Below are 17,870 nucleotides of genomic sequence, written 5' to 3'. Positions count from 1 at the left end.
TACACCTGCAGAGTAATGTAGCAGAGCAGAGTAATGAAGCCAGTTCATAGATGGGGATTATTAGGAGGCCATGATTGGTAAGGGCCAATTGGAAATCTCTGGGATTTTTAATGACCACAGAGGGTCAGGACCTCTGTTTTACGTCTCATCCGAAGGATGGCGCCTGTTTACAGTATAGTGTCCCCGTCACCATACTGGGGCATTTGAACCCACATGGACCGCAGGGTGAGCGCCCCCTGCTGGCCCCACTAACACCTCTTCCAGCAGCAACCTTAGCTTTCCCAGGAGGTCTCCCATCCAGGTACTGACCAGGCTCATACTGTACCTGCTTAGCTTCAGTGGGCTGCCAGTTGTGAGTTGCAGAGTGATATGGCTGCTGGTTCTAAACCCTGTTTCTGCAAGGCTTTAATATGTTGCAAATTAAAAATTCATTAGACCGAGTCCACCTTCATTCATTCATTTCCTCCAATGAATTCTACCATAGTAGCTTTATAATACTTTGGCTGAAAATGAAGTGTTGCGTAAAAAAAGTTGGGATATTTTACTGGACAAAAATAATATAATAAAATAAAGATAATAAAATAATCTTCCACATGGTAAATACATTGCAGCAAGAAAATATAAAATAGCTTTTCTAATCTAAATACCTCAAAAGCAGCAAGACAAATTGTTATAAACAATGCAGCTGTAGTGGAATTGAAGCATGGAACTAGCCTTTTAATTCCTGGATTCTCATAATCACCTTCAATGAACTTCATGCAATGTCCATAACATCATTGCTACTAAAACAGTCTATTTGTAGAATACAGAAGAACATAAGAATGGTTATACATGAGAGAGCTGTTTAACCCATCTAGCTCATTTGATTCAGAGTAAGGAGAAAGAGTGGGTTTTAAAACATTAATACCAAGGCAGCTTTTTTTCATTTGTGAAACCACTTGTTCAAATGTAGCATTACTCTAAGTGATTATGGCTGCATCAACTGATTCTTCCATGCTGTTCTCTAAGCACCCTGATATTTTTCATCAAGACCTAAAAATAAAGTAAATGCTTATAACATAGTTTGCCAGTATTTTTGATACACTTGCACTAAAATGTTCTCCTCATTTTCATTTTATTTATTTAATAGTAAGCAATAGTTTTGCCGTTACAATGAATAGTAGTATTGTCAGCATAGCCTCCTGAATGCATTTCTCCAGTCTTTCTTTTTAAAAAGCAACATTTTTTTTATGTGTCAGACCCCATTTCCATTTTCTACTTTTCCAGTGTTTCCAAATAAATATCTTAGATACATAAACGGTATATCATAATCGCACCATGTAAAACTGAAGGGACACATTAAAGTAAAATGGTTTAATAATTTGATCAGCTATAAAGGAACTGTACATTACATAGTAAATTAAATTGAAGAATGAAGCTTTATTAACAAATTTTAATGGGGTGATTAATGGGATGATGGAAACATAAAATCAAACAATTTATAATAAATACACAAACTGCACAAAACAACCGCAAATACCATATGTTTTCACATGATAAATTCAATAATAAAGTGGGTGATTACAGAATGGAAAAACAGAAAAGGGGAAAGGGGTTAATCAGACCAATTTTGTAAGCAGAACAAAATATCTATTCAAGCTGTTCAAAAGAAAGAAACATGGGAAATAATTTCCGTGTTGCACAATTGTCTTTTCAATTGTGATAGGATTCAAACTTTTTCAAATAAAGACACCAGCTGTCTTGCCTTTTCTCTTCAAATTTTCTTAACACCATGTTTATGTAGAGGCTGCCATTATACCCCTTTTGCAACAAAGCAAAACAAAACAACAAACCCCTTTGTGTGGAGCACACAGCCTGAAGGACTGAAGGTTATTTCATGTTCTATAGACTCATCACCTGAATAGATATTTTTTACTTCAAAGTATAGCCAGACTGGTGAGGCCTGGGGGGGCGGCTCAACTGTGTGAATGGTTTTACTCATTAATCTTTCAGCCAGTTTTGGTGACTCTGCATGACTGGGCTTCAGATGTGTTTTGTGCAAGATGCTTGTCTGTCCTGTTATATCACACAATGTATAAACTTCATTTGGGACCCCACACAGAAATATTTGTAATCAGTCACAACTCAAGCAACAATTTAGGAAGCTTAGTATACCCAAAAGAAGTGCGTACAATTTCAAAACTATCTGCATTCACTTTAATATGGGCAGAGTAATTTATGCATTAAAAGGAAATGTTAGACACAATCATGTGACTCAGTGGCTTGTTCATGTAATTAAAGGTAAATCTCTCATGTGGAAATCTGAAAGGAGAAACAAAACAACTATGTGGCCTGATATATAAATAATAAACAAATTGATTGTACCCAAGTAAACAACAGAAACATACCAAAATAGAATTTCAGTAATAATAGTAATCAAGATGGAAATACAGCAGTGACTTCTGATGTATGTATAGTAAAGGTAAAAATGTAAATCCAGATTAAACATCTACACAATTGTATGGGGACACATACACAATCTAATTGGGGACTGAATTTAGAGAGGATTAGGTCATTGAAATTGAATACATTTGTGATAATGCCTTATACAGATGTGTGCCTATACATGATGGTTATGTGTTGGTGAACTGAATGTGCTTATAGAATGAAAAGTCATTTTCAATCCAGTCATATGTTATTAGAAATGTTCATGAGAAAATCTCAGTATTCAACCACACACAACCTGGTATTTTGATTCTTGTATATTGTAAGACTTTAGGCTGTTCAGATTGTTTTAAGGGTGGTAAACACAAGCTATAATAAGATTCCTTCTATTTAAAAGAACAAAATCTATAATACACCCTACATTAGATGTTCACATTCCCTTGCTACTTGTTGCTTTCCCATCCTTGGCAATGGAATGGAAGCTTAGCCTATTATAACAAAGGGCTGTATCAATAAGCATTGTTGAAGCTTCCACATTTTTTCACATTGCCCTTTGATTCCTAATTGTAGAGTGTCTGATTAGCAGTGAAATAGTTTTGTAATTGACATTGCAAGGCCCATGGACTAGTCCTCTCGAAAAGGAAAATAAAAACACCACATGATTCTTTTCAGTTAGATTCCTGGAAGCCCTGTGTTTGATAAGCACACATCTTATCATAACAAAACCACTGCTGATGAACAGAGACTGCAGGGACAGCAACCTACTATTTATCATGTGTGAAAGGGAGAAATGGTATCTTCTAACCTGAAGACATCAGAGAGCATTCATTAGGTTAATCAATTAGGATGAAACTGATGACTAAAGCTCAATTAGGCAACCCTAGGCTAACTGTCAGAGCTCATCTCATTTTTTCTTGGCATTAACCAACATTAATCCTTGGATGTTCATGGAGAAAGCCAAGAGTGCACCCTCCACCCTTGCATGAAACCACAGTTCTCACGGAAGGGTAGCATACAATCACCCTAAACACGAGCCACATATTATCTATTCCATCAGATTTTCATGTGGATTTCTAACCTATTGCACCTCTAACAACTGGCTTCCACTACAGGGACATTTTTCTGCATTGGATGGCAGTGTTTTTCTCCTTATATTACAAGGTTGAGTAGAGTAGTTTATAGCCATATGTACACGTACTTAATTGCTCTGTTCCCTTGGGACATACACATACTGTACACAGTACACCAGACAACCCCACACAATGTAGACAACAGGAACAAAAAATATGTTGTGGAACAATAATTATGTAGTAGTGAGACAAAAAAAAAAAACATGGTAGACCATGCAAAAAGTGCAAAGTGCAGATGTGTATTTAGACACTGCAGTTAGCTGTTCAGGATTCACACTGCAGTGGGAGAGAAGCTGTTCTTGAGTCTAGTGGTCCGTGCTTTAATAGTGCATTACCACTTGCCAGATTACAGGGGGAAGAACAGTTTGTGGCCGGGATGGTTGGGATCATGAATGATGGATTGTGACAGTGGATGGTGTGGTTTTCACCAATTGATGGTAAATCACATCCTATAATCCTCTGTGCCGTTGCCACATCCCTTTGTAGTACATCTCTGCCATGCATTGTAGTATTGCTGTACCACACAGTGATGCCACTAGTGAGGACACTTTTAATGATAATTTCTATTTTCTATTTATTTCTGTTATTAGATATGACAAGTACTCCAAGTAATTCTGTGAAGTCATAAATATAAATGGTAAATGTTATGCTTCCATATTTAAACAACTGATTTTTGTGTTATTCTGATTGCACTTATTCAAGAAGATATGAATTTCAAGCTAATTAATGTAAAGGAGTTACTGCCAGTTTTTCATTGTGCACATTTGCCTTTTCTTCTTCACTTCCCATTACATACATTTCTGTCAAAGTGCACAGTTGCAGTGAATGTTTGCATCACATGAGAAATCTTGCTGAAACATACAAAAAGAGAAAAAAAAGAAAACATATGTCTGTAATCTGCAGTTGACTGCTTTTGTTGGCATCAGTTAAAGTAAATATTTGAGTGCTCAAAAGAGAAGAGATTATTAAAGAGCAGTGAGAATAATATGAAATGGTTGTTGTTTAAAATATGTGCACATTTGATTAAAAAAATAATCTGGGAACAATAAACCAAGTAAATGGTACTTTTGAGTGATGTTAGTTCTAGAATACAACCAATTACCCACTTTTGGTTTAATACCACACACTGAAGAAGAACATTTCTTATATTTAATACTTTCTGTGAGACTTTTGTAATTATCATTCATTCAGTCTTGTTTATTAAGAATGCATACTTGTTTTTTTCCGTGTTTAATAAATGACCTATATCAATCAGAAGAGAAAGGACAGTAACATGGTTTCATTAGTGATTGTGAATTTGTTCTGGTTAAGCATATGCACAATTTAAAACAACATTATTCATCAGTGATTAAATCTACTGTATAAACACATGCATAATGAACAGACCAAAGCACAATGTACCTGTTAAAATAAAATGGATTATGCTACCTTCTTTTTCTTCATCCCAAACATATTACAATTCTATATTCATGTGCAGAATAACAGATTAATGCCATCAGGCTATATTTTTAAGAGATTCCTGAATGTGCAGACGTTTTGCATTTGGGACATGATCTCCTAAAAGAGTGTTGTCTCTATATTTCCTTTTGTATGCCAAATCAGATCACCCTGCTTACTGTTTCTAGGCTTAGCTGTATATTGCAAGTACTTGCTGTAGCTGAATAAATGATCTTGAGGTTGCATCTCTTTCCTAATTGTTACTATAGATAACTTCAATATGATGAAGTATTTTTCAGAAACCCCAAAAAACAGTCCCAAGGGATACTGTACCAATTATCTAGGAACAAGTAGTGCTTCCCAACCTGGGAAACATGAATGGAAAAGTTATATGCAGTATTTTTGTTGAAAGATCTTTTGATATATAGGCACTCTGTAATAGAAACTTGTTTCAGGAGGAAAATTGACCTTTTGTACCAACTTGCTTCAATTATGCTTTGTAATGCCATAAAGCTAAAAAAATAAGCACCACAATAACATTTGATAGCAATGTTGAATGTTTATTTTTGCTTGTCCAAGGTGAAAAAAATACTGTATATGTCTATTACTGTTGATAAGAGGCCATTGAATAATATCCCTAATGCCTCCCCGATAAAAGTGAAAAGCCTCATTTTAAGATAAACTAGGTTTTCTGGAGCTAAACAGCTTTATTCTCTCACAGTATGGCAAGCAAGCAAGCTAGCCATCTTCCAAATGACTCTTATCTTGATGGTAAAAACAAATAATCCCATTTCAGTCTTATAAAATACGTCAATGATTTTAGTTCAAATTTCTTAACACCGACAATTGAATGCGTCTGACATCCTATAGGAATGTCGATAATCCAGGGTATTTTTCAAATTCAAATGCTCAATCTTGCCATGTGTTTCTTTTTCAGAGCATTAACGTTTTGACATGAGTAACTACAGAGGTCTAGTAGATGTATGAGTCAGCACACACTTTCACTTGACATGGAGGAGTTGTTGCTTAGGGGACTGCTGGGGCTACTTTCTCTAGGTAGCGATTTGACCGATTATTTTGTGGGTGAGACAGTTGCTGTGAATTTAAGATGGCTCATAAATCTTGATATATGTATTTTATGAGTAATTGAAACTACAAAATTATGTAGCATTACATAGTAATTTAATACTTTTTGTATGGCACATTTACTTTTATGCCATTCTGTGGTAAATTCTGCTGGTTACTGGAGCAGGGCTTGTTGTGAGTAACAGCAGGCGATGGACAGAAAGAGTGATGCTTATATAAGAGAAGTGGTTGTGTGATTGTGTTTGTAGTATTGACACAGAGTGTGTCACTGTTCCTAGGATGTACCAGTGGTATAGGATCTACCAGTGGTCCCCTTTGGGAGAAGCGTTCTCAGTCCCAAAAAAAGTCCTTCACAGAGGTATTAGTCCCCAAAAGATCTTCAGTTCCTCTTCTCACATGGATCAACTCTTCAGTCCTCTATTCCACTGAGAGAGTCAGAACAGATGGAGTCCTGAATTCAACAGTTCTCTTCTTTGCAAATATGTACTCATTACTTTCATTCTCTGGAACCCCTGTCACACTCAGTCGGACTCTCCCATCCATGGCCAGTCTTCCTTTTCCCAGGAAGAAACCTGCACAATTCCTACTCTACCCCTGGCACACCCAATCGGTCTCACCCTTCCACAGCCAGCCTTCCCTGCACTGGAAGATGAATGTTCTCTGTCTCCTTACCCTGTCTCTACTGGCATGCCTTACCCCCAGGCTCCCAGTTTCCAGCTGTAAACACTAATCCGGCAATACCGAACACTAGAATAATTAGTGAAGTCACTGGATCCATCCATCATTACTAAATTCCATTCCATTGCCTAACAAAATCCTTGTTAGTCTTCACTATCTCTTTCCACCTTCTCAAACCTGAACTGGACTTGGGACTGCCAGTGGGCAGCAGATGTTAAATCACAGGAGATGAATAAACTCTCCTGAACTATCTAAATTCTCTATAATTCAAGAATCCGCTAACACTGTCGATCCCTGAACTGCAGAAGCTTAGACTCCCTGCCCCTGCTCACAAGGAGAGAGGGCTCCCTGCCCTCTGCACCAGACAGCTGATATACTGAATGCTGCCACTCATTAGGGGTGTCCAGTTAAGCACAGGGCCAATCAGATGAACCCTTTTCTGCTATGAATTCCACAGGAGTGCAATCAGTCAATCAAGGCAGATGTGTTCAATTTACACCAGTGAAGGGATTCATTCTCTTATAATTCTCTGTTTCTGCATTTCCTATCACAAAGTCCCATTTTATGTGTGGATAGGTGAAATCTTCCAGTAACGATGTCACCTTTGCACTATTTGTTATAGTGACTAATATATATTTCCATAACACCACCCCCTCTGCCCTTTTCTGTTTTCATTGAAAACAAAATGTTGCGTCTATGCAGGGTAAATATTCCCTGTCAGCCCCTCATGGATGACCAGAAAGCAGTTTCAGGAGTCATTTTATTTAGTTTTTACCTGAAATTGAAAACAATCACAAAACAGGACAGATTAGAGATGGCCATAAGAACACAGAATCCTTCTTCACTTAGTTGCTTCCTGTCTGTGTGATACCAGTATGCATTATTTTCTGGGCTTGCTCATTAAGCACTGTTTTTAAGTGTAGTGAGGTTTAGTGATGGTCTAAGTAAGGTCCCTCCTATGTGCAAAGCATTTTGGGATGTGAAGTGCTAATGAAAGCAAGCAACAAATATTAAAAAGGGATTAAAAAAGCATGATAAGAGTGTAAATAGTACAAAAAAAGTCTGGAATGGAGAACATAAATAAAGCTATGTATAAACAAATGATTGTCTAAATTGAAGGGACAAAAACACTGACATGCAGATTTCCTTGGGATATTTTTACAATCCAGTCTTGCACTTGAACAATATTGAATTTTCAAAACAAAAAAAAACAATGTTTTAAAGCTTTTTTTTCTTGATGAAAAGTGTCACCAAAGTGTCAGGAACACAGAAATGCTTTTTACAAAATTTTAGAACATTGAACAACACATTTCAAGACTTCTCATATCCTTGAAAACACACAGAAAACTTCACATTTAATTTGTGGTTCATTTAGCACAAAATGTAATACTAAAACATGAAAAAGTAAGACAGCTGACACGTTTAAAAACCTCAGTTATTTTTATTTAACATTGAGACAGGACATATGTGGGTAGCTGTTTGCTTGGAATTGGCAAAACAGTCTATGTCTGGGAAAAAAAAACCTTTCCAGTCAAATGACTTTCAGAAGTTTTCAGTAATTCTGTTATGTTTTTTTGTATCCCACTAAGTTTTTTTCCAAGATAAAGTGTCAGATATTCAATACGTGTTTTGAATGATAATTATGATAATAATAATAATAATAAAAAGAACAAGAATCATCATCACAAACACATCATTAATCATTGCTGTTTTTGTTGTAGCTATACTATAAATGTGCAGGTTTGGCTTTGTAGTGGAGATGGATAGAAAGCGCCTACAGCTTATGTTCACAGTCTGAAAAGTAGTCAACCACATTCCACTGGAATATTAAACTCACATCTAAATGAATTCTCAGTTATAGTGTTTGGTGTTATTATGTCATAAAAACAAATTGTTTTGGATTTCTTGATCTATTGGTCATAATGTCCAAATACATATGTTTTGCTATGCACAAAACATACAGCAAGTCATCTGATTTTCCATCTTTGATATAAGATATAAGATCACTTTATTAGCCATATACAATTTCTCACATTAGAAATTAATCTTTTCACATACCCCAGCTTGCTCTCCATGAGACACACAGGCAGGGAGAGAAGCTTGGGGTCAGAGCACAGGGTCAACCATTGTGCAGCACCCCTGGAGCAGTTGGGGTTAAGGGCCTTGCTCAGGGGCCCAATGGAGTCAGATTCCTCTGCTGGCCGCAGGATTTGAACCGGCAACCTTCCAGCCACAGGTGTAGATCCTTATCCACAGTGCCACTGCTCTTTGGATAAGAACCAAATTACAATGTTCTATAGGCGTCCTTTCAATTTCTTATTTGAGTGTCAAAATTACAGTATGTTGCCTATACATTCCTAAAAAAATTAGGGCAGTATTTTTTGAATGGAGGACAAAATAATACACCAAAAATAAATCCATTAATAATCTTAAAAGCACTGACTATGTTACTGTAGCAACCAACTTTGAAGTACAATATATATTCTTTTAAAAGTTTTTATCCATTTTTCCTTTTCCTGTGAAAGTGGGTTATATTAATCCAGCCATCCCAGACCTTTATCTTATTATGTACCACATTTGACAAACAGCCTTTCATGTTACAGGATTATTTATCCCATTTTTAGGTAGCAGTGTGCACACAAATCCATCCAGCTATTCAACAGAGCTTTGCTTTTTAGATCTCAAGACAATTCCACTGAGGAAACAGAACTATTGTGTTTTTATTCTCACAACTCTTATAGTAGTGCTCAATAATAATGATGATAATAATAATAACAATAATTTTAGTAATAATATTAATGATATGGTAGATCTATCCCTTATTGTCGTGTTTGTGCCGTATTTTTTCTGAAATGTAAAAGGCTATGTTTTTTAAAGAGGCATGGGACCTAAAGTGTTTAAGCTATGTTTATATAACATGAAAAGAGGAAATAACAGTGCATTTAAGCATTATGGAAAATGGAAGGGGAAATTATTCATGGATTGTGATGGCTTTTAACTTGTTGCAGATTAATAGACTTTTGATGTCGTGGGATACAGCTGGATTTAGCTAAGTGTTATATTCAATGAATGGATTCTTTACATTACTGAACATATACCACATTTTATATACCATCGAGAGTCTGGGGTTCCTAATGGAATGGGGAAGGAGGTCTAAAAGCTCTTTCTCACTCAGTGGGGTATTGTGCTTACATTTCACACAACACAATAAAAGGCTATATTTTACAAATAAAACACTACTTCATTCCTGCGTTTATTTCAATGAGTACATTTATATGCACAAAGTATTGTTCAATATTTTGGTACATAACTTGCTTGATACTTTTTGGCATTTGTGGGGGGAAATTAGGTGTACAAGGAAAGTTAAATGGCTATTACGAACGCTTTGTGCAATGAAATTCTTTACATCCATGAGCCCACTGGCTTTTAAATATTTTGTAAATGCTTGTGATGTTTCAGGTTTAAAAAGAAACACATCCTTTGCTTAGTGACACACGTACCATAAAGAATAACTGCTTAGTTACTAATAACCCAGCTCTTTCCTACAAACTGCATCTACCTCTGCATGACTTAGACTTTTAAAAGTATAGTACTGAAAGAACTGCTGTGAATAAAATATTTAAATTGAGCAGTCATAAAATATAATATTGGTACCATCAATATGGTAATTTTTTTCTACATTAGAGCTCATAAAATACCTATTTTGTAGTAACTTAAACAGTGAAACAGGGTTATTCTGCATTCTGGGCTTAAAAGCTTCATAAAACCAAAGAAGGCTGTAACACTATTTCTGAAAGTAACCTTGAAGATCACCTTCTTTGTGCCTCTTTCCACTGTTTTTTATAGGCTTTGTATGTGCTGAAATAATTGTTGCTAAATGTGATTGTCTTTTATTCTGTTTATCTGTGTCTAATATATATGCATCAAAATATATGCAAGACAGGTAAACAGGCAAATATATTTGTTCACATTGTATTGTGCTATAGCACATCAGTTCTTCAGATGTTTGAAATGTGTCTTTCTTTGTTAATAAGGTTTCATGCTTTTCTAAAGAAACCCTTGGAGAAAGTCTCTTACAGAGGCAGTGGCCTCGGTAATTGTCTTCTAGCTGTGAAAATATGAGTATTCTTTCTGCACATCAGTTTCATTACATATTCCATGGAAACACATTTAATGATATCCAGTCCCATTCTTAAGATTCTGTTTGCAGTTTTTCCACATCATATTTTTCTGCCAGGTAAACAGATATTTTTGTGGCAAACACATCCAGTACTCTATGCTCACATCTTACAGTGTGAGTAACAAATCCTGTAGACTTTTCATTGATTATAGTGGCTCAGCTTGCTCAGGTATTGTGCCCTTTTAAAGGATAAAATATAATATTTTTTTAATAAAAAAGGCACTCTATGTGTGTGTGTGTGCATGAGCGAGAAGGATTGTATCCTAATGGGATTTACTTTCTGTTTCAGAACAAGATAATTTTAGATCCACTGACCTTCAGTGAGGCCCGATTCAGGCCATCTCTGGAGGAACGCTTGGAGAGCATCATCAGCGGAGCAGCCCTGATGGCAGACTCCTCATGCACGCGTGATGACCGACGGGAGAGGATTGTGGCCGAGTGTAATGCTGTGCGACAGGCCCTGCAGGACCTGCTAAGCGAGTACATGAATAATGTAAGTTGCGTTTTTTTTCACCCCTCTGCAATCTTGGGATTTAACTTTTTTTTGCTACTATTAGGCCAGGTCTGCCCTAAACCCGTCTCACTATTAATCTATTAAATAACATTAAAAGCTAAAATGTGTACAGGTTATGCTTTTTTGGTAATTAATAACAGCTGTGAAATAGGAGCCCTAGAATAGCTGCTTTTGAAGAAGGGCTCATTCATCATTTCCACTTTTTGTTAAAAGCATTTGCGGCTGTACATTTTTCTATGCAGGGCGTGCACTGAATCCCATTGATCTTACACACTTCTTCTGCCTCAAATATATTTATTTTTATGATAATGATGATTTAATGAATGGATTATTTACTGTTCTGGCAGTCATTGCATACTCCAGTATATTGTATTCTGAGGCAGTGAAGACTTAAGTCTTTAATTGTCAGTTATGGAAACAGAATTTAGGCAGGAGAAAAAGAGAAAAAGCAATTGATATTTTCACATATAAACTGTGAAAATATCTCAACCAAACATTTGAGCAGACAATGGGTTAAAAGGTATTTACGATAAACCTATGTTGCCGCAAACTGTCCATTTTAGCTGAATCATGGACAATGTCCATCATGTTATAATTTAATTGTATTGTTTTTTTTAAACAAAATACCCAAATATTAAAAAAAAACATTGTTAACAAGGTTTCTGAGCCTGACCTAAAACCCACACTTCTAAAAATTATTTTATTTATGCATGGTACATCTGAAGTTTACTGTGTCCTATGTCTTAAGCATTACTTGTAGATTGTTGATTGTAGATTAGTCTTTCCAATATTGCAGTTGCTGCATGTGGACATGGTCAGGTATTGTTAGATGGAGAGTGAAAGGGTTCTGACAAAGCTAAATCTGTCCTGAGGAGACCAGCCTGTTTAGTTCTCTGTGTGGTGTGCCAGGCACAGAAAGCATCTGGTTGTATTGCTGTGTCTTCCACCTCTTCAGTGCAGAAAAGCTGTGCAAGATGGTGGTGTGCATTTTGTATAAACAATTATGATAAAAACAATTATAAATGCCCTGAGAAAGGTAATGCATTGAAAGACTGTGAGATATGTAGTTTTAAATTGAGTGAAAAGTAGAAATAAAATGGATTATATTGGATATTATATTTACATTGGGAGTGATAGTCTGCTAAACCACATAATGCAGTAAGCCTAAGGAAACTATCTCACATTATTAGAAAACTGTATTTCACTGGCTTTCCTCCTTGTTAGGTGTAGGAAGTATACATTATTAGGATAGAAACAGTAATTTTGTGCTGAGTACTTTTGAATGAAGTACAAGAACAGTAATATTTATTAAAATTATTCAATCTTATTTGTAATGTCATCGTGATGTATTACACTGATGTCTCTACCATGAAATGAAGACATGTTTATTATATATACCAATAAAAGCTCTACGAAAAAAAATCTGATGGCAGGGTCTCAAGAAGAGATTAATGCACTGCCATCAAGGAATATATATGCTTATCCTAGTACCACGGCAGAAAAACACATTTGTTTTTGACAGTTAAGCTGGGAGTTTAATTGAGTATAAAACAGAAATGGCATTTGTTTCATTATTGTGCAAAAATATTTGCAATAACATTATCTTGAATTTCTAAGTTATACAGACACCATTGTATCTCTAGGCTTAATAAATGAATGTTTGGTTTTCATGATATGCTATATTACACTTACAAGATAGGTGGTAGGAACATAATTCCATATTCCATTCTTCCCTTGTTTATGATGGGATCATAGTAATAAGGTGGCTGCTGCTTTGGCTGCAGCATCACCCACTGCCCTGATGTGGACTGATCTCATCAGATTTAAGCAGCTAAGCTAGGCTGGCCCTGGTCAGTATTGGGATAGGACATCTCTAAGGAAAACCAGGTTGGTGCTGTGGTGGCCAGTAGGAAGTGTTCCACCTTGATAAGAGGTGTCCTAAATTAGTGCCCCAGTGTAGATTGTAGTGCCATCCTTCTGATGAGATGTTAAACTAAAGTTGTGACCACTTGGCCAATAAAGATCCTGTGGCATTGTGGGAGTAGGATGTTAATCTCAGTCCCTTGACTAAATTCCACTCGGGATTTCTATTTTCTGGCCTACCTAGGTAATAATTTAAGTTCTCCAACTGATCAGCTGCTCTGCTTTATAATTTCTGGTGCACCATGACTGCTGTACTGCACTTCAGTGGTGGATAAAGTGAGCTTCCTTCTATATGTAAGGTGGTCTGAGATTTTTTTTAGATGAAAAGTGCTATTTAAATTTAAGGAATGACGCAGTAAAAAGTTGTGTGTCTCCCTAGGAGTGTTTATGTATGTATCTGGTACAAATGTGTCTAGTAACGTATATGTCTAAAATTTTATGGATATACAGTACAGTATAATCAATAATTATTTTGAAAAGAGAAAGGGATCTCTGATATAAAAAATGACACACTATTCAAAAATCTGTGACTATGTGACTAATGTTTTGAAATATAAAATATTTCATTTAGTCAGGTTATAATGTCCTTTAGTCAACTCTCGCTGTTTTTCATTCTGTTTCATAAATTGAAAACCTTAAAACTTCACGACTACAGTACTGGTTACAGTGATATGCTTTATATGTGTATCTTTTTCAGAGCATTTCTAATAAAAATGTCTATTATTGATCTACGCCATTTTGCACTTTGGCATTTCTGCAAACTAATTAAATTGCCTGCTTACATGTCTCAGGTATTCAGGAAACTCTCCTAGTCTGAATTTCTTAAATTGTGAAGCTCTGCTGAGTATTTTGATTATAATGTTGCCTCATAGCATAAAGCATATAACTGGAACTTCAAAATGAACATATTCTGTATGGTTACAAAGTTATGGGACTGTTATTTTACTGAATATATAATTTATTTTGAGAGGGAAAAACATTCACAATGAGGGAGGCTCATACAAAAAAGGAAAAAATAATAAAATATATAATTAAAGATGATCTGAAGACATGTAATGGAATGACCAAGCTGTCTGTTTTAGCACTAGTAAAATGTCATCTAGCTTTATTTTTTTAACAATTTATGAGAATCAAACAAGTGTGATTGAAAGGTATCTCAATATTCAGACAAACACATTACTATTTGGCAGCAGTTTGACTGACAAATATAAAAGACATTGTGCTCAAAGGTTGGTAGATCCTTGGGTATGGTCACTGAGAAAGAGCAGACGAAGGCTCAGTGGCACAATCACTCCATTCATATCCAAAAGCACATAGACCTGAAACTGCTGTATGGCAGGATGGTACTGTAGATGTGTAAGAAAATTAAAGCTTAATTAAAGCTTTCCCAGTTAGCCATGGGGATAGTATAGAGTAGTGGGTAAGCCTCTGAACTCATAACTAACATGTAGTGTGTATGAATCCTTGATGCAGGCAGTGCAGTTGTATGCCTGAGGGTAGAGCCAAGTACTATATACTGTAAGTGGGGTCCAGCATTTCTTGGGGGTAATCACTGTGATGGACCAGTGCCCCATCCAGTCAGGGAGTCTACCAGTCCTCTTAATACTACTGAAACTGTGGTGAGCTCTGGGCTGATGAGCATGGATACCCTTTTTACTAATTAGGCACAGTGACCCTGATGCACCAGAATCCAGCCTTGATTTAAACACGCTCAACTGAAAATCCCAACAGTTCCAATTTTTAATGAGAAAAATCCAGGTCACCTAGACCTTCCAAACTTTTTAAGATGATCAACCACACCGCCTTGAAAGTTCTTTCTGTGAATAATAGATTCCACAAAAATACTTCCCCCATGGAAACTATTGGTCGGCTCAGCTGGCGAAAGCTTTTGCTCTGTGTGGAAGTTGAGTGTTGTAATCCAGACATCACTGCTCCAGGCCATTACCTGACAGCGAGAGGGAGCTCAAGCACAGTTAGAGCTGGGAGGGCTGGTGTCAGCTAGTATGAGCTCATCGCAGCTCACAACAGCAACTTATTTGACTTGCCAGGTACCAAAGTTATCAGCAGGTGCTGCATCACTCCTCCAGTCAACTCTGACTCTTCTGTAAGGCCGATTGGACTTACAGTGTTCAGGATCTTGGATAGCTCAACAGTGCACAATTTGGAAGAATGCGTGTGCTGTCCTGAATGCGTGTGTGATGGTAAAGGGGCAAGAAGTCATTATTCCATATTAGCAAGGTGTAAAAATGAAATAATTAATTGCAGATTTGAAAGAAAGAAATGGCTGGGCCAGCCAAATGGCATTGCTGAAAGTTGAAAGAAAACGTCACTTTTTCTTCGGGACAAAGTTTCATCAAACTTCCTAATTTGGTGAACTGCTGTCCCTGGGTTACATGTTGTGGCCCGTGATTTGGCATTCATCACAGCAATGTACAGTACTTCCCACACTTTGCTACATTAATGATACAGTATGAGGAAAATAAATATTTTGTTTTCAGTTAATTTTGTCTCTTGTATTTGAAAACTAGCCTACAGTATATGCTTAAGTTGTTATTGGAACGTTAATGTTATAGGATTTGTGTTTTTCTATGTGTGTTTTTCCGTAGAAGCTTCACAGGGACATCCATTGTGATTCAATGCTGCGTACTATAATATCTTATAGAATTTAGTTACATGTTTGCCTTACCTTCATGTATTTACATATCTTTGGTATACACTTTGGTATATTTATATCTTTCTATCTTTCAGGTGGTAAAACATCAAAACTTTAATAAATTTTAATAAAAAAATAAATTGTTAATTCAGAATCTCTTTCATAGGTAATGCTGGTACTGTGGCAACATAAGAAAAAATATAGTTTTATATATTTATTATAGATAGTAAGACAAAAAAGTAGAAGAGAGTAGGACAAGAAAAGAACAGGAACATAGCAGATCAATTTCTAAACAAAATAATTTGAATCTGTGTTATTTATATTCTATGGACTTTACCATAATTGCCTTATATTAACCTTTTATGAACATTTTCTCCTTTTTTGTTCAACGATAATAAAGATGACAAATAAGAGTAGGTCATTTAATCTATTTTTCCATTAGGATGACTAGTTTCTAATGTAGAAACTGTATGAGAAAAGGTCCTAGTGAGGTATCACAGCATTTGAAGAATTTAAATGATTATTCTGTTCGTGTGGATACAAGCTATATTTTGATGCTAGTATTGCAGATACAGTAGATATTGCATGAATAAGCTATTGCGCAGTTATTTTTACAAAGGAAATTGCTAATGTGCTTTGAAAAAAATAAACCCATCCCTACAATTATTTATTAGCTACTATATTGCTACAAAGGACGTGATATGGTCTCAGAACTCGTGTTTTAAATCAGTGACATGTTTTTTGCATTAAGAAAAGTTTCCATGAAATTGGTTATTAGCATTCATCCTAACTTTTCAAAGTTTCAGGGCATGCTGTCATGCTGACTCTACTGAGAAGTGTGCTAGAAAATTCAGTAAAGGTTTATTCTTAAGGCTACATTTTTGACCCAAGTATGCTGGAACACTGGTGATCCATGACTTTTGGGATTTATAAAGTATACTGATAAGCTGTGAACACCATGTGGTTCATTGTACACACACTGTGCTCCATTGAATTTATGGCTGTGTTCTAATGTAATTAATTTCATGTTTTTGTTTAGCTTATCTGTTTTATTGCAAATATGATGAATAATTATTATTACTGATAATAAATGCATGCATCTAGTTTGGAGAAATGGAGAGCAGATTACTATGATCATTGCAGGTAGTCTTTTTTGTGGAATCTATGAAAGTACTTTTTCATATGTATTCAGCCTTTCACACTTTAGGTTGACACGTGTCAAGGATTTCCTTTTTTAATTCAAAAGCTATTTATTTGTGCATGTTAAAGTTACTGTGCCTTTCTTCATGTAGAAAGCAGTTTAATTTCTATCCCATTTTTTCAGAAAACTTCATCAACAGCGATAGCTGGAACTTTCAGTCATGAGATGCAAATAAGCCTGTGGCAATATAACTTTAGAAAGAGCAGAAACAGAATTATTCAAATGAAGGACAGACCTTTCTCGGTTTTAAATTGATAAGGCTCAGCAAGCGAAAATGTACAGAATTGATCTGCTGCTTTGCTTCTTCATAATTTATAAACTAGATTGAATGTTTATACCTGTCTTTTTGTTCATTACTTTTCAATTATTTCCAACATTGTGGTTCCCTGTACATTAAACACTGTGAGGATACATGAAAAACAATTGCACAGAACAGTTTATATTATGAAAACAAGAAAAAAAAACATATTTAACACAGTGTGCTAGGTTTTGAGGGGTGATAAGAGCTGTAGAACTGTGCACTGTTAGATCAAACTGCAGCACTGAATCAAGTGATTCAGTGATAGAAGTTCAGGCATGTCTTTTTTATTTCAATCGTTCAGGCTTCTCTTTTAGAAAGGTGCTGTGGAACTGTACAAGGTTAA

The 17,870-nt window shown here is 35.9% G+C and overlaps 1 protein-coding gene across 1 annotated transcript in view; it reads left to right on the top strand.

The window, feature by feature from the left end:
* ctnna2 (catenin alpha 2) overlaps window positions 1-17,870 on the top strand; it is a 549,783-nt gene that overhangs the window by 179,347 nt on the left and 352,566 nt on the right. The window contains exon 7 of the mRNA XM_088930486.1: window positions 11,225-11,428. Within this exon, the coding sequence (XP_088786612.1) occupies window positions 11,225-11,428 (204 nt within the window). The remainder of the gene's footprint in view (window positions 1-11,224; window positions 11,429-17,870) is intronic.

Source organism: Atractosteus spatula, chromosome 1, assembly GCF_055471065.1.
Source record: "Atractosteus spatula isolate fAtrSpa1 chromosome 1, fAtrSpa1.hap1, whole genome shotgun sequence".
Classification (NCBI taxonomy): Eukaryota; Metazoa; Chordata; class Actinopteri; order Semionotiformes; family Lepisosteidae; genus Atractosteus; species Atractosteus spatula.
This window is presented reverse-complemented; position numbering and strand designations above follow the sequence as displayed.